This window comes from Tauraco erythrolophus, chromosome 2 (assembly GCF_009769465.1).
Source record: "Tauraco erythrolophus isolate bTauEry1 chromosome 2, bTauEry1.pri, whole genome shotgun sequence".
Taxonomy (NCBI): Eukaryota; Metazoa; Chordata; class Aves; order Musophagiformes; family Musophagidae; genus Tauraco; species Tauraco erythrolophus.
In genome coordinates, this window is record NC_141466.1 from 96,633,759 (window position 1) to 96,652,525 (window position 18,767).

An 18,767-nucleotide genomic window follows, 5' to 3' on the forward strand; every position below is an offset into this window, starting at 1 on the left:
TAAGTTTTGCTTGTGCACTCTATGAGGATAATTGGTTGGAACAAGATAACCTAAGGTTTGTTGGGATTTTTTACAAGTCCAAGTGAAAAAGAGCTGTATTTCGAAAAATCTTGATTTTTAACAGGTAAGACATATTTGTCTTGTAAGAATTAGCATTGCTTGGAAAACGGAAAAGAAATATGCCATCTAGTTGCAATATCTATGTCTGAGTAGCTGTGTTATTACAATCCTTCCTTCTTGTGTTTCATATCAAATTCTAGGTCTAGTTGTCTCTGTTATGGGTCTCTTGAAACTGGTTTGTGTCACAATGCATAATTTTTTGGGGTTAGTTGATTGAAGACACTTACAAAAATGTCTGCATGATGATTTGATGCAGTCTTTCACCTTTTACGCCGCTAGCCTAGATCTACTCTGTGTAAATAGCATTTAAAAGTCACTTCCAGCACTGTTACCACAGGAAATAAGTCAAAAAGTCAAATTTCTGATGGACAGAAATATCAAGGATTAAGTCACTGTGGAGACTTTATAATTATCCTTTCAGAACCTGTTCTTTGGAGTCAGTCAGATGAGATTGCTGCACTTGTAACTTCATTAAAATTACATGTATGGGTATGAGATTGTTTGGTCGAGCTGGTCCTGTTAAGTAATCAAAGTGACATAAAATGCACACCTCTTCTGTGTGAGAACTTTTGTGTCTGATTAGAAAGGCCAAAACCTTTATATAATTTTTTTCAATAGACTTCTTAGTGGAAAGGACTACGGAACTGAAACTTGCAGCCTCCTTACCTGTTACTCCAGTGTACGTCACAAGGCTAGCTGTTCCTTTGTATTTAGATTGGAGCTGCAGCTACCTCTGCTTATGAGTCTGCTTAATATTTTAATTTAAAAAACAAACAAACAAAAAAACCCCAAAACAACTTTTGTGGAACTCCGTGCTTATTTCTTCAAAGGTTTTAAAGGTTTACTTTGAAAAATCTGTAATTGAAATCTTGTGGCATAATGTTTTTGCATAACTATGAATTTATTATATTCAGTGGTATTTGCTTAAAATATAGGAGTAATTTCCATATATTTGTTTGAAGGAATTCCATGCATTTCAATTGATCCTACTGTTTTTTTCTGTACATATTTACTGTACATGTGATGTGTTCCATGTGTGACATCTACTGCAAGCTTGGTATTATAAGGTAGTTTTATTTTAAAACTAGCCTAATTTTTTCTTATTTTTTGTTAAAATCATCAATGCCTATGATGATACTCAAGCTATAAAAATAAGAACAAGTAAAAAAGTAAGAACAAGTAAAATTAAAGTGACAGATTGCTATTCACTGATATTCCTCAATTTACAGCTACATGTTGAATTTTTTTTCCCCTTTAAAGGAGGTCTTTAGATTTTGGATAAATAATTTCCTTAAATCTAACCTAGGAAAAGAATCTCTTCTTTAGAGGGGTAAAAGAAGTTTGGATGCAGTGGAATTATTTTTATTTTTGATTACTTTACTAAGAGTATATGCTAGCCCCAGAGAGAGATGGTGGTTGATGTCTCTTGGAAAAATGTTGTGAAACTCCTGAAAGTTCTGTGGTTTATCTCCATAAATCTATTAATATAGTTATGAAGGATGTCTAACCTGAAGGCAAATGAACTGAACTGAACAATTGGGAATTGTTGGCATTCTAGTCAAATTCATTTGACATGCATGTTTTGGCTAAGTGAAAGGAATGTTACATCATCAGAAAAGACTTTGCTTTAATGTAAAAATTCAACCTCTAGCAAAGACATTTTTAAGGCTTTTGGAAGGAATTTCCTTTTTAGGAAAGGATTTGAAGCGATTTTTATTCTTTAATGGTTGTGATCCTTACTGGTTGAACACTTTATTACAGCATGGAAATTTGTGCTGTTCTTAAAGAGAGAATTTAGAACCAATATTTTCCAAAGTTATTTTAGAAGTGTGTGAATAAATCATACTTGTTTTGGCCTATGTACTTTTTAAAATCCCATTAATCCAGACTGTGCTGTATTTATTAAAAAGCATCCTTGTGTCCCTCATAATGAGTCACAATCATCAATAACTCCACCAAACAATTTCCAGTAAAGGGGAAGACTGTGGTCCTTCTTGCATATAAATTTCCTAAAATGAAGGGTGGTAATCCAAAATAAATTTAAGATCAACAGGTCTGGAGTATTAATAATGCTGAACTCTGACTCTGCATGTTGTCTGCTTATTGTTTTCATGCCCAATAATGCATCCCTAGGAACTTGTAATATGGAACAGAAAGTAAAGCCTGTGTAGATTCCCTCTCTTTTGTGACCATTTATGGTGGTATAAAGCAAGCAAATTTTTCCCCCAGCTTAAACACGCGATATGTATTTTCCAAGTCAAAATGATTGTTTTTTCCCTGTAATAGCAAGAAATTCCTTGCTTAAAAGAAATAGGGTGGAGGGAGTGTGTATAAACAAATCTCGGTTTTTGGGTGGTAGCACATGAATTTATTGGTAACCAGCATAATTTGCAAGTGTTTTATTCAGTTGTTTAAGTAGTAAGACATAGTAGGAAGTGAATAACAGTGTAATGATTTTCAAGCATTATTAAAATTGAGAATTGAGTGCTACTGTGTAAAATTAGTACGAATCATTACCACCCAGTATTTCTTTCTGTATATCTCTCTTCTCTGCAGTGTGCTTTGCAATTTTAAAATTATATTTTTAGAACCTTTTTAATTTCTTCATAAACTCTTAACACAGGGTTTTCCCATTGATAGGAGTGACTGCCAGAAAAGGGGAAATCAGTTTAATTTCTCGTTTCCGTACTGCTCTCTTTCCAACTCCAGGAAGAAAAAGGGATGACTGCTTTTTCAGTGCCTGTGCTAGGTGATTCTTGCTGACAATGGCCTCATCCTCAGGCCTTTGTCACATGAGCAGTCAATCATCTTTACCTCAGAGATTTTATGTCCCGCAAAATTTTCAATGTGATAATGAAATTAAGAACTTGATCTCCATTGGTTGTGCAAAAGCAACACTGGATCAGCATTCAGTCCCCCATTTCTGTTATTTGGCTTTCACCGTTCACATTTTTTGAGCATTGTATCATAGTACTAATAAGAAAGCAAACTCCTACATTTTATAGAGTGATTTTTAGCTCCATTTTGACTCTGGTTAGAATCCTGTTATTTTAAGTTAATGTCCTGAAATTCTCCTAGAATTTCTCTGGTTGCAGCTTGCAAACAGGTTGCCAAGAGAGAAAAAACAGATGTGGTTTTCTTTTCGATTTGGTATAAATGTCAATTGCCACCTTAAAAACTAGTAAAAGTTGTCTGTGGGTCAAATAAAGAACTGAAGGAACAACACTGAGAGGAATTTCACGTTGTACATTCTGAATATCAATTAATTCAGTAGACAGCCTTCAATGGTTTGCTGTTTCACTTCTCTCCCATGTTACTTTTATGGTATCTTATGTACGGTATTAAGGTAATGTCATGTCTGTGATCCTTCTTCATAGATTAAGTCTTCAAATAAAGATTTGCAATATTTAAAATGATGATCTGTAAGATATTATGGGATTTTCATTTACTTAAATGTGTCCACGTTTTCGTTAACTTTTAGCAGGCAAATGGAACAGTTGTGGTTTCTTGTTAGGAAGTAAGTAGAGAACTGATGAAACTTCATGACAGTGAGTTTTCAAGAGACAATATGGGGAATTTACCTAAAAGTGGCTTTGCAAGACCTATCTAGCTGTGTTTAAATACTTACAATATGTACTTTTTGTATGTCATAGCTAGCAGTGAGAACACATGTAGTTCTCTGCAAAGAGATGGAGCAGAGTTAAACCGCTGCTGAATTTCATAGGTTAATTCTCAATTAGTTTCTCTTTATTTTGCGTTTTTGTGAGCAACTTTTTAGCATATGATGGGATTACTGGTTTTTAGTGTTCATTAATATGAACTTAATATTGATTTTTCTGTAGGTGCTTTGGGGAAGAGAACACGATTTCAGGAAAAATATGTTGCACAGCTTATTTTGGATGTCCAAAGAACAGATGAATTCCTCCTCCCTCACAGTGAACTAAGTCCAGCTCCAACACCTCTAGAAAATTTAACAATGGTATGTATTTGAGAAGAATTGATTTAATTTCTTAAAATGAAAATGTTCTGAAGCTTTTCTTGGGTGGCTGTAAGGCAAAAGTATGTAGTGCTTAGGAGAAACTTATGATTTCTAAAAGTTTTTGGAAAAGATGTGGGGCAGTTGTTTGCCTAGTATTAAAGGACATGGTGTAAAACAACATATGACTGTCTGCAAGACAGATGTGACTACTCAAATAAAAACATGTTTGCAAATATGATCTTCTACAGTTTATGTATTAATTTCTAGTGAATAAGAAGGGTGGAGTTAGGAAAACAAGTGTGAGGCAAATTTTCAAAATAGCCTTCCAGGTGTCACAGAAATGCACAGATTCCGAAGGACTGACAGATATGTGTAGTAACAGTGTGAAGATAAGAAATTCCTACTGACATGAATTATGTGACGGTGCCATTCTGGTCTTAAGCGTGTGCATGATGACTTCAATTATAAATTGCCCAACAACCACTGAATTGTTTTGAGGTGGTATTTTCCCTTCATGAGGAGAAGTTCTGATTGGGATTGGAAGTTATTTGGACTTGCTAAAGAAGCCAGAGATAAATTGAGGCATTACGGTTATACCTTGATAGACTTCCAGGTTGAGTAGGGATCTTAAGCAGAAGAATTTGACAATACTTCTCTATTTCTAAACTGAGTGCACAAATATCTTAGGAGACTAACTATCCTAGTATCCTAGTTTTTTGTGTGTGTTCCTTAGTGTCATTACTCGTTTTGATGAAAAGAGATTGACTGCATGTATGTCACAACTTGTGATGAAAGTATGTATAGCTTATATAAACTATATTTAAGGATAATGAGAGCTTGGGGGAGGCCACTTGGTGAGTGTCAGACTTTGTTGTAGACTTCAGTTCAACTTACCTAGAACTAAATGATAGGATGCATTGTTCTCAGAGGGTCCTAACTGGGATATTTTATGACTTATTTTTTCCAGTTATTCACGACTTTCTGAAGAATTTGCCTTTTATTCTATATCTGATAAGGAATTTAGTTTGAAATAAAATAATGATATCGTTTCAATAAACATGATAACACTACTTTAGGCGATAGGTATAACCTGGAATGAAATAAATTATCCTTGCTAATAAAATACTATAATCATATGACCTTTTAGTGAACAGACCCAAAGCTGCTGAAGTAAGTTTATCGGAGAGTTTGAGAAAGAAAATACGGGCACTGGGAACATTTACAAATTAGTCATGCTTATGTTATCCATACTTTCCTACTAAAATTTTAATAAATGTATATTGAAAATAATGCTCGAGAAAGTAAGCATATCTACTCTTTCTGAAAAGTAAAAATATGATGCTAGAAGGGACTTGAGAGATTTTGACTACAGGGAGGAAGTTGAGTTTTGTGCAAGTCTGTGCAACTGTGTAATGTAATTGTCATAAGTTACTTGGGCTGCTTGTTAAGGAAAATTAAGCTTTGTGTTCCCACAGTCTACTTCTGGGGGAAAACAAACAAATAAGCAAAAAAAAACCCAAACTCCAGAGCCTTTTGTTTCTGCATTTTGTGTGTGTCAGAGATACTATAGTAAAATCATGTGTCGCTTTGAGGAAAACCTGAGATATTTCAAGTTCAGACATTTTATTGACGTTGTGTGTATGTGTCCTGTTCCAGGTATTAGACCAGTCTAATTGAGTAGACTCCTCAATTCATGTGTGTTGAATTACCAATTACAGGTTTTGAGGTTTTTTTTGCCTTTTTTCTAGCATGTCTTTATTGATAATGTAGTATCAAAGTACAACTTCATGTAATTTGTTGTGTTAACTTTTAACAGTGAGTCCTAGTGATTCTTTTTACGAGTCTGATCTCAGAGTTGTCAGCCTTAAGTGTATCTTGAAGTTCTTTTAGCTAAAATTGGAGTTAATGCTATTCTTTATCTGCCAAAAACTACCAGCATCATTGCATCTCTGTCTAAGCTTAGGCCAGATGCTTGATGCATCTTGTATACCTTTAAAAGGCTGTTATTCATGGAAAATACATAGAAGCTAAATCTTGAGAGGTGCTGAGAATCTCTGCAGAATTAACATATGCATATGGAAAGCTAAAATGCCTGTGATCATGCTTCAAAATTATTATAGGGAAGTTTTCTTCCCCTCTCCAGTGCTCTTATTTTACATCTGCCATCTGCAGATAAAGGAAAATATTAGATTTTTCTAAAGTTGGGAATTGCCCTGGATAAGTGGAGAATTTCCTAAGAGAATTATAAACTCTGCCAATGTGTATTAAGGCCAAGTTGAGACTGGTCGCACCTGATTTTTATCTCCTGTTTTGGAGTGCTTACTTCTGTGGTCTTAAAGTTCTCCCCCTCTTATTGTTCAGTAAGGTGACTGAATAAGTTGTTTTGCAATTAAGTGATCAGTAATTAATGCCATTAAAAATACAACCAGTATAGCAATGTGGCCAATCGTTGGACTGGTGGCTGGGCTGATTTCTAGTCAAGCACTTCCTCCTTCCCTCTGGTGCTGAGCAGTTATGTTATCTCAGATGACACTAGAAGGAAAACTATTTGCATTTCAAAATCAGTGTTAGAGATTGTGAATTCAAAGCTTTGCTCACAGGTCGGCTTTCTTCACAATAACTGAATGATCTGAAAGCACACATTCAGTTAAACTAACCGTGTTTCTGTGAAAGGAAAAGCTCAGGCTTGAGGTTGTATAAGGTCTCTTGATATGAAATGGTATATTAAGATAGTTTGATTAGTTTTTAAAAATTCAGAGCTCTTTTTTTGTTTTGGGGGAATGAGGAATTTATTTTAAAGTCTGGGAATGGAAGTCATGCTTTAAAATTCTAGCATGCACTTGCAGTACAGTTCAGTTGATCAGTATTTGCAGTGAAGTTAAAGCAATTAGTACTGTTTGTACAGGCTAGATTTTAAGGATTATGTAGACTAGAAGCTGGAAACTTCAACTAATTGCCTTATAAATTCAATTGTAGTTTATGTTACATCTAATGAACTGATATGATTATACTAGCATAGCGCTCTGTTCTAAAATCATTTTCATCTGGAAGTGGTAGTTAATCCTTATATATGCTAATGTAGTAAGAGAAGAAAATGATGGTATTAAATATGCCTTTAAGAGTGGGAATATCTTCATTATCCCCTTAAAATAAAAGAAAATAAACTTAATTTCTTCACATTCTCTGTCAAATCACGTTTAATTTCATTTATATAGTGATGAATATACAGGTGAATATGATAAAAACACTGATGAATGTGATGGAAATATTAGTGTTGAATGCAGATAACCCACTACAAAGCATTCCTGTTTGCTTTCTGTTCTTCTTCGGACCCTCATTTTGACACTGCCAATGGAAGATGCTCATTGGAAACAGCTACTACTAGGACATTGAAGGGAAACGCAAGGAAGTTAAAAAAACTGTTAATATAAATCCATTTTCTCTTTTTAATAAATTCTGCAAACTACTACTGGTAACTAAAAACGAGTAGTACAATAATTGGTTTAAAGACTGGTTTTTTGTGTTTTGGGATTTTTTTTTTCAGGGGAAGGAGAAGTAGTATTACAACTACCTCCTCCTTACTTGTAGCCAAAGGAATCTTTTGCTTTTTCCAAACAAACACAAATTCTGTGAACATGGTCATTTACATTTTTCAGTCACAGATTATATTATTTTCTTCTTTAAGTTAAATGACAGACAATGAACTTCAGGTAGCATACTTCTTCGTAAAAGTTAAACTGAGTAGTCCTTAAACAAGTACTTGTCCATGAGCAAATGTTTTCAGAATATCTGTTCTTACCTTTACAAGGACAATGTATTTGGAGATGCTAGCTCGGTGGTCATCTGTGTTTCTTTAATTTGCAAAACTCCTTTAAAAAAAAAAAAAAAAGCAGTTCCCTATGTGAGGAATTTGACTGTACTGGCAGAAGGCATACTTTACTTACTTGCACTTTGCTGATACTTAAAAAGAAATCCATACATTCCCAGAAGTCCATGATCACTAGCCTGAAAACCTGCGTGTTAGGAAGGCACTTAACTTTATACAGACAAGCTGAAGCAGATTATATATGATAGAGGAGGAAATTTTTAATACTCTAAGCAACAGAAGGAATTGAAAGGAATTGAAAAGGAAAATCCCCTTCAGCCCTTATTTGAGTAGAAAATCAATATTCAGGTAACTTTAAAGTTGCTCTGAATGCTGTTCCTCCTGCACGACAACCAGTGTACTTCTAGCAAAAGTGATTTGCATGATGTTTCCTTCTACTGGCTCAATCAGTTATCCTATCATAATAATGGTAAATTACTTTCTATTTTGTTGTTTTCTGATGTTTGTATAATTATTTTTCAAACAAGTCTATTATTTTCATATTTTGAATACATCAGTTTCTCTGCAACCATTCCTATCTATTTTTAAATATTTTTTTCTCCTTCAACAGAATTATGATTTAAATGATGATACAGTGCTTAATGAGATAAAATTAGCAGATGCTGATCAGTACAAGGTACCTGATTTATGCGCTGAAGAGCTTGCTGTAATCCTTGGAATATGGTAAGTTAGTTCATGGTTACTTAAAAAGACATACTGCATGAATCATTGTGATAATGAACTAATGAAGTGGTGACTTGATGGAACTTTTTTTCCTTATCATATAGACTGGCTAAAATGCTAGAAGATTTGCATTATATGTGGATGGCCTTTTCAGTTATCTCAGAGTGAACATTAGTGTCCAGTTCAGAATTTCAGCCATGTTTCATTAATTGCTACATTGTTCTCTTATCCTGGAAAAGCATCTTGTTCTTTGTGCCTCAGTTTAATCATGTGTCACATGTCAATTGGTGTTAGCTACCATAAAGTTATGATACTTTGGTAAATTTCAAAAACATATTTCAGAGTCTGCAGTGGCCAGCTTCCTATGAGGATCAGCCATGTCTTTCAAGTGAAATGCTGCCCTGCTATTCAGTGCAACGGGAATACTTGTGTAAATTCAGAGCATCCATTGCTAGTTACAAGCTATAGTACAGTGTCCTTGTGGTTTTGCACCTAAGTTTTTTCTTAATTTTCCTGGCTTTCAGGAATTGTATGCTACATAGGTGTTGGAAATGTCACAGAAGAGCAAAAAGCATCTTCAGATTTGAGGATAATAAGTTGGCTGCTAATGAATATCCTCGTTTTCTGATAAAGAAATACTTTTTCTATGACATAGTGGTCATTTAGCTGATGACAGTTATCACATAATTACTATTTTTTTTTCTGAAAGGGCAGAATTTGAGCATGACATTGACTGGCTGCACAGTAGGTTTCTTGACCACAATATGTCACTTTGAAACTGCCACTGTCATGCTCTGAATGGTGGCTAGAAACCATCTTGTCTGCCAGATGTATGTATATATTATAATCCAAGTGGTATGTGAGTTTGGCAGGTCTCAAGGCAAGAAGCTCATTTAAGAAACTAAAAACATCCAGAAAAAAAAAAAAGTCAATGTTGCTTCCCCATAGGAACGGTAAATTGTGTGGGATAATGTTAAGCCACTGAAACTCTTTCAGTCATAGATGGAGACAAGATTTGATATCCAGCCATACTGCAGAAATACTAATGGAATGCCAGCTTTGGGAACTGTTCTTCTGAGGGGATTTAGGATGCAACACTTGTGACTGAGTGGAGTTTAGGCATTGGATTGCTGGCCGTACCCATGGTGTCTATACCAGCTATTGGCATATCAGTTTGCAAGGAAACATATACGTATTAAAGCATTTAGTGTTGGCTTTTAAGCAAAACATACTTCTCAAACCTTAGCTATAGCAAATTCCTTGCTTTTCTTTTATGCTTGAGGACTTCAGTTCTGTAGAGTAACTGCTTCATTTCATAATTAATAAGTTGGCTTTTAGAATTCCTGTAAGTTTCCAAAGCAGTTCTACCTAGGCTTTGTTTTAGGTCTAGTACCACCTTAATAGTATCTGGTTTTGACTGTCATTGTCAGCAGTGGATGTTTTTGCTAATGCAAATAAACTTTTAGAGACTCACCTGGTTTGTTGAAGAAAGGCAGCCTGCAGTAAAGAAAAAGAGTAAATGTGAGCAAGTTTTTTCCTATACATTTCACTGTGCTTGCTAGTATTTGTTTGACAGCAAATGTCACAGAAATGCCCTTTAATTCAACTGAGATTTATGTAGCTAAATAATGTTAACTCAAAATCAGCAGCATGCAGAAGTTTTTTTTTGGTAACAGAACAAACTGAAAAGTATTACAGCTTTCAGAAAACACTTAATTACAATTACATAAGATGCTATGGAATTACCTGAATACACGTAATATTTTCTGCTATAAAGCAAGTTTCATTTCAAGTAAGTTACAATGCTCAAATGGCTAAACAAAATACTATTACCGTATCAGTGCAAACACTTTCATCTACTCTCTCCAATAACATTTTAAAAGGATATAAAATATTTTTTGAAGTCTTGAAATATCTCAGACCATCTGTCTACAAAAATCCAAGCAACATCTCATGCAGTATGCTTAAGCCAGCTTGTAAAATAACATGCATGAGCCTGAATCAGTTAGATTTTTTTCAACCTTTCTCTGTTACACTGATTTAAGAAAAGAATAACTTTTTATGCAAATGGATTACTGATAAATAAAATAGCAGTGTAAACTGTACCCAGCCAGTTCTCTGTGGCATCTGTAGTTTGAGGCAGTTTCCTTTAAAGTGTTCGGCTATTCTATTTCTTCTCTGCAAATTCCTTTTCTTCCAAATATTGAACAGTTTGCAGAGAATAAAAGAAAACGTTTGCCTCTTATGGTAATGAAACTGTAGCTAAAACAAAGTATGGGGGAAAAAGCCACGCCAGTCTGCCTTGCTTGCACAAAGGTTTCTTATTCTATTGTATCCAGATTTTGTGGTATCTGCATAGGAAGAAAATATCTGGAGGTATCTTGAGATCACCTCACTGCAGGAGTAATGCAACCTAAAGGAAATATGGAAAGAAAATCCTAGGATTGCAGAGGAATCACTTGGATAGGACTTTTTTGATATTTTAGGTAAAAATAAGTAGTCATGATGGTATAAAATTTCTTTTATAGTTAGACCTTAAGACTGTGGCCAAAACTTTGTATAGACCCTCAAACGAAACATTCAGAGGCTGATGGAAAAAGATACTGAAATTCTAATTTAATAATAAAATAAAATAAAAACATTAAAGACTTCAAAGAATGGGCCCAAGTATGATTTAAATAATGTATTAATATAGTATAGATGCCAAAATGCTGAGAAACTAAGAGGGAAGAATGTTTCCCTTGTCACTTAGAAATAACCCAAATTAGATTGCTATTAGAATAGACAACAGCAACTGTGTGTCAGCAGCTTGGGAACAAAATCCCTTCTCATGACTTGATTCACCATTTTTTAAGAGGGGAAAGCTTTTAGAAATTAGATATGGCTATAGAAAATTCTAAGAAAGCAAAAAGAAATGTCCAATGGCTGATTATTTCTCAATCTTTTGCTGTCTCTCAAAGATCAAATCAGATCAAAATAGTGTGTTGTTCTGGAGGTATCTCAGCTCAGCCAAAGCCTATGCACCAGTCTTCAACTGGTAAGGAAAGCATCAGGAAGCTGAACTTTTATTATACAGTAATACATTGAATAATAATATATTATTCAGTTTACACAGTGAGCTGTAGAACCGTATTTGAAACAGCTGCATAAGCACTAAATAGCATTAGGACTAAAGGATTTTTAACAGAATTGCTAAGCTTTTGAATCAATTGAGTAATTAGAAAAAAAAAAGCCAATATGCATGTTGGTAAGGGAAACATCATGGGAAACTTGGGTAGTGAAACAGGAAAATGTTTAGCTACTTGAAATTTGAGAATCTAATTTTAGTTGACTGTCTCTTGTCAATGGAGAAATCACCATGTGATTCATTTCACTTAAACACTTATTTTACAATGGATTGAATCACTCCCTATGTTTATCTGTATTTTTGCATCAACTCTGAAGGAAGCATAGACAGTTAAGTAGATTAAAGGCCTAAATTTTACATGGTTAAAGTTAAGTAACATTGATCTTGTACTTATTAGGATTATATATTTTATATATATATATATATGATTGCAGCCTTATTTGCTCTTTATAGCAAGGTCATGCTATGTAGCTTGTATCAGAAGTACAAGACAATGGCAGGTAAACAACCATTTTCATCTGTTTTTACAAGAGAAAGCATTCTGTCTTCCAAGCCACTGCAATGGAAAAGATTATGTTAAACTGACTGTGGAAGGCCAGAACTTAGACATGTCATCCTGTGCACGTAAAAACTATGAAGTAAAATCTTGAACAGCATTAAAGATGATGAAGGTTTCTGTTAAATACTTTTTGGCACTCTGGCCCATCTTTACAAACATATCATGTAGGTGTAAATTAACAGTATTTTTTTTAAACAAACCAATTACAGGTGCCAGACAGAACAGGGATGTCACTGTTGTCAGTTTATGGCTGTTTAAAATCAATTGCTACAAAAATATATTGCTGTGCACCAGTACCTACAGCTGTGTGAAGAGATTCCAATGGGAAATGAACTTCCTGTCTTGCTCTTCAGAATACTGTCATAAAAATGTTAGTCACATGAAAGACTTTTCTGAAATTTTGAAAATGCTTGTATAGTGATCAATTTGTTGGGTTTGGCTCTCATTCACAAAATTAACACAGCTGGTAAAACTGCATAGAAATACAGCAAATACTCGTAAAAACGCGTATGTGGAAAGTCTGACCTACCTATTCTTCATCATCCATCTCATACTAGTTAACCGTGGTTTTAAGTAGTCAGCTGAGGAACTTGAATTTGCATTGTCTGCACTTGCAGAGATGTAATGTGCCAGGAAACATAAGCAAACAAAAACTCAGCAGTTGTCTTCATCCATCTGACTTTACACTCTGTCTTCAAGAGTGCCTGTGAGAAGATACCTAAAGGTGAACAGCAACAGGTCAACATGTGGTGCTCCCTTCTCCCTAACACTTTCCCATCCTCTAAAGAGTCATTTCCTGAGCCTGATCTGGCTTGTTTGCATGACAGCCCTCAATGGTTCTCTCAGATATTTGTCATCTTCCATTGAGCCTATGCAAATTTCTTGCAGTGGTAGCATCCTTTGGCAAAGATCTGTCCACATATTTTGTGTCTGCTGTTCAAAAAAACCTTCTCCAGTAGTTTTGGTTGCTAGTAGCTTCGTTTAGTGGCTTAACGCTCTTATTTCCTAACAATTTTGAAAACCTCTGCAATGGCCTCCTTTGGTTAGTTCTAGCCTAATCACACATTCCTTTTGCAGAAATTGTTGTACTTTTACAAGGCATAAAACATCATTATTCATCATCATAAAACAACAGTTGTTTTAGCTGTCTTTCTGAAATTTTTCCAATACTGAATTACTGCTTTTCAAATGAAAGGTCCAGAACAGAACATACTACTATGAGTGGACAAAGGCTTTCTGTCATATTTTATGTGGCTTTATGTTATTTATTTGTATACTTTATCTAGTACGTCCTAATACATTATTGTCTATTACTTTCCTAATTAATTACTCACATTTTGAATTGCCTTTTTAACAGCTGCCTAATACTGAGCTAATGTTTTCAGGCAGCTGAAAACAGTGCTAAAGAGTTGCTTCTGAATACAAATGGCCTGATCAGAACCTATCATTTTTTTTGTGAAGCTACAGTTTCCTATTGTGCATTGCTTGGCATTTTTACTTTATTATCCTGTAAGGTCTTCCTGCAGCTCCTTATTGTCTATTCATATCCTTACTTCAAAGAACGTTTTATCATTTGCAGGTTTTCTCACCTCACTGTACGTTCTCCTGTTCCAGTTTATTAATAGGATGGCACACGGATCACAACACAAAACCTTTTCGGTATTACACTGGTGACCTTGTCTATTGGGATGGCTGACTATTTGTCTCATACCATTTCCTATCTTTTAATCAATTACTGAGCTTTGCCAAGACATTCCTTCTTATCTCATGAATGCTCAGTTTCTTTTAAAGTCCTTTTTGGTGAGGGACCTCTCAAAAAATCTTTCAGAGATCCATCTTATGTATATCCTCATGCTGGTTAAATCTCCCAAAAGCCCCCAACAGGTTTATAATGCAAGATTTTTATTTTTTTTTTCCAGAGAAACCTGTCTGACTCTCCCTACACACGCTGTATTTGTCCAGGTGTCTCTAGTCCTTCTGTACATTTGTATAGTCTCTCCTTACTTACCTGCAACAGATGATATGTGTACAAGCCAGTAGTTACACCAATTTTAAAGGCTGACATCATTTTTGTTGCTTTCTTCAGGTACTGAGGTAGTTTTAAATGGGGACGTAGACACTCCTTTTAGTATCTCAGCTATTTAATCCTAAAGCTCACTTTAAACTTTTTTTTCTCAATACTGTATGGTTGTGTTAACTTCTTAGCATCCAGCCTCTTAGCATGTGACCTCTTTTGCAGCTTTTTAATTTCAGGGAGATTCTTCTCTCCTGTAATTCTCTCCCGTACCCAAAAAGGCTCTCTAGTGGGAATTTTACTGTGTTCTTCTACAATAAATGCAGTGCAATGAATTCATATTGCTTCTCTGCAATGGCTTTTATACTATGGCTGTCATATTGTCCTGTGGACTCTCACAATTTTTCTTCCTGCTGTATTGGAAGAAGGATTTAGCATTGATTTTAGACTCTTTTACTTAGTTGCACCTTAAACACTTTTTGAACTCCTTAATTATATTTTTAGAGCTATTTCATTATTATTTAATATTCCAGAGTTTTCGATCCTTTCTGTGTTCTGTTATAATACAACTTCAGCTATTTGAAGAACACTGTTTTATTTTTAATAGATTTTAACAATGTTCTCTAACATTTGTTAACTTTCTAAATCTGTTCTTGAAACAAAAATATTTAGTCGTAATCCGAAAAGGGATACTTTGGAATGATTGCTGTTAATTCCACTGTTGCAAAGATTATAGCTAATTAAGTCCCAAACTATATAACTAGTTAAACTGATATCCATTAGGCTGCCAATGTAGATCTGATTAATCAGATTATAGAATTGGTTGTAAATTGTAAGCTATTGGCAATTAGCTTTTGCTGATTTCCTAGAAAATGCTTTTTTTCTGCTGCAGAGTAGATCTTACTTACTCTTAGGTTCTGTTTTATCTGTCTAAAGAATGTCTATTTCTCTTTGTTTCCTTTCCGTCTTCATTCAACTCCCTAAGACAGGATTCAAGAATGGGCAGAAAATACCTTGCAAAGCTGAATGATGTCGTGACTATTGACTTCACTTCATATTGTTATGAAAAGATGCCTGATCACAGATCCTGCAGCAACAGATCCTAAATTCTGCTCTGATTTTAGCTCCTGAAATTCTCTGGAGTGAAATGCTTAACCTGTCATGGAAATCAGAGCAAATACAGGGCGTAGAAGTGAAATGTTCGTAAATTACTCTGTTGAGAGCTAACACAGTCATTAAAAATGCTTAAAACCAAGCTACAATTCTACTCTAGATTCAGATTTAAAATACAGCTTTAAACTTTATTTGATTCAGCATGGAAACTCATTAAAACAATTCAATTTTTCTCTTGTCTTTCGAGGCTTGCATTACTGTACTTGTGTCTTAAAGCATTGTACATGGATGTGGCAGAAATGGAAATTAGAGACCTATTTTAGCACTGCTTTGATCTGGAAGAGCTACATCTATATGCTTCAAAAAGCTGTGACAAAAGCGTATCTAGAATAAGAAGAGAACTAATCCTTTCTGCTTGAATCAATATCTCTTTAGGATGCTGAAAAACAAGTTCCAATTTTGTCAAAATGTACTAGTCCCTTGGTTTACCTGTGCTTTTCAAAAGCTTTGTTCGTGTTACTTATCATTGTGGTTGCCTAGGTGTTGTGGTGATCTTGTTATAATATTTGAAGCTTTCTTGCTGCCTTTTTAATTTTTTTTTTACCCCCATGGACAGAGAAATTTATTTTTCATCTGATGTCACATTTGTATTAGTGACTAGTGTTGAGTGACTTTAGTTTTCTGCCTCAGGCTTACTGTAAGTATTCCTGCTAGCAGCTGACATTGGACAAGTAAAGAAGTAACTGAAGCAGAGAAATTCTTTATTACTTTCCTGTTTTCATGAAAAATTTTCTCAAGGAAGGAAAAAAAGAGTGATATGTAAACAGAATTTTTTCCTACCAGTGTTGTCTAAAACTTTCAAAAAAGCTCACCAATAACATCATTTCTTTTCTGCGGGAAGATGGGTGAAAATGCATTACTGTAAGTTAATAAATTTTTTTCCCCCAACTGGTCTCTTCATCAAGTTCAGAATCATACAAGTTAAATCAAGAAGGAGGAATAATAGTTAGCTTTCCTTATTGACAGAGTCCAACTTTACTGAACATAACAAGAATAAAAGATGATGTCAAGGTCTTCACTTGCTTTTCAAAGCCCTTCCTCATCAGTGCTCAACCAAAAGCACAGTTGGTATTTCATTGTGGCCACACTCATACAGCTTACTCAAACTGATGGTATTATGAAACATCAGCATCAGTGTTACAGAGCATGTGTGCAACCTCTGTCATGGGAGTTCTTTAGGAATAAACTGGGTAAACGTTTGTCTGAAGTTACAGAGGTTTGTAGAGCAGGAAGGAGAGTTGAAAGATCTCTCAAGCTTTCTGCTGATTTAGAAATTGTTGGTTTTCAGCTGCTCTGATCATATTCTTCCCTACAACAATGTGCAAATCTTTTTTAAAAAAAAATCCTGGTCAGTAACGCATTTCCTCTCTCACCCACCTACCCAGTTTGCCTTATTAGGTGCCTCTGTTGTTACAGGATAAAACTAGCTGGTTGATTAATCAGAGGATTATTGTTGTCAAAGAGATGAAAAAACCCTTTTCATGAAACCTTGAACCTTAAAGAACTGCAATTATGTAATTTCAGTTCAGATTCCAGCAATGTGCTCATGTTTGTCAGTTAACACAGATGTTTACTCTTGCACATAAATCTCTCAATAGTTTTAAAAAACATCTACGTTTTATTCTTTTGACTTACGTTGCACTGAATAATCATCAACTTTAAACCTGGTATGCTTTTAGATTCTTTATATATAAATTATATAACAATTTTAGATGTTACCATTTTAATAAATTGAGAGAGCAGCTCCCATATGCTGCTTACTTTCTGTGATAGCTCTTCAGCATTTAAAAAAATTCACTGCACACTGATGACTTTGTTTACTTTGGAGGGGTTTTGTAGTCATTTGTCATTGACCTCACCCCCCCAGAAATTTTGGGGAAAGTTTGATAAGAAAGCATCAAGAAAAGCACTGTCAAGAGTAGATCTCCGAAGTTATAGAAGAAGAGGGAAAAAGGGATGTAATCTCCTAAAAGAGGAAATTGAATCTCAGAAGAGGGTGTAATTAAGCTTTTGCTCTGTCTCTCAGCCTTCCTGTGTTTGGCTGCAGTCCTTTGAACACATGCCACTTGCACTTAGAATTTTTTTCAAGCTGATCCCTTAGTTTCTTACATGTTTCATCTGTACTCATTCCTAGACTGCTCTAGTTTGATGAATATTGGTGGTTCATAAATAATGGCTGTTCTACAAATGCTGAAGCAGTACTCTCCAGAGAGAACTTTCCCTTCCTGTAGGTTGTTTGGTGGGTTTTTTTTACCTCTTGTTTCTCCATCTTATAGGGATGGAATGTGGAAGAGACCCATGCCATCAGGATGGAGGCTTAGCACTCGTCTACACAGATAATTCTATTTCTTTTTGTGGGCCTGCAAAGATAAAGAGATAAGAGGGCTTGAATGGCATCAGTTTTTCTTATCTCGAGTGCTTTGCTGCTTACTGTTAGAATTTTTTTATTAGGTCGTAATACTTTTTTGTATCTTTTCTTTAGAGGAAAAAACAAAAACCATCACAGGCACTCTGGCCTTTTTTCACAGCTGGCAGATAACTGAGTGACTGGGGAAGTAACTTAAAAGTAAAAAGCAATATAGTATTAAAAAATTTCCAAATGCATTCTTGCTATATACTTCAGTAGAATTTACCAAAAGAAAAATCCATATGTTTTACCTTTTCTATCTTGACCATTTTAGACTATAAGCACTAGAAGACAGAGGAAAGTTGTCTACTGAAAAGCAGATTCTTGCTTCATTTAGGATATTCAGTCACTCTGTAAATAAATGGCAATTTAGTGCATTTCTCAAACTCTTTTCTCTGTGCTGTCTCCTTTCAACTCTTACAGTCTCATTGAGTATACTCAGATATGAAGACAGTGTAAACTCATTAGACAGCACATCCCTTAGTTGTTCCTCAGAGCCTGCAGTATGTCCTGGACAGAGCATAAATGTTACATTTGTTATTCTTCAGGAAGAGAAATGAAACTAAATTAAATTTTTTGACTAAGATTAAGGGGAAAAAAAACCTTACCAAGAAAACAAACAAAAAAAAGCCACAAATCCTTCTGTATTCTACATGAGGTAGTTGGAATAGGATGACAACAGAGATCAGTGTCATGATACCCAGTAACATGCACAATGCAGAGAGAAATTTTTAAGTACACTGTAAAAAAAAGTCAGCTTATTTCTAGCTTTCAGTAAGAAATACGCTCTCTTCTTTCTTTTGTTAACAAAATATAAGGCTAAAAAATGTAAACTGTAA

The 18,767-nt window shown here is 34.9% G+C and overlaps 1 protein-coding gene across 1 annotated transcript in view; it reads left to right on the forward strand.

The window, feature by feature from the left end:
- Nucleotides 1–18,767, forward strand: part of TTC27 (tetratricopeptide repeat domain 27) — a 142,011-nt gene that overhangs the window by 26,774 nt on the left and 96,470 nt on the right. The window contains exons 7-8 of the mRNA XM_086628150.1: nucleotides 3,963–4,099; nucleotides 8,536–8,648. Of these exons, the coding sequence (XP_086484276.1) occupies nucleotides 3,963–4,099; nucleotides 8,536–8,648 (250 nt within the window). The remainder of the gene's footprint in view (nucleotides 1–3,962; nucleotides 4,100–8,535; nucleotides 8,649–18,767) is intronic.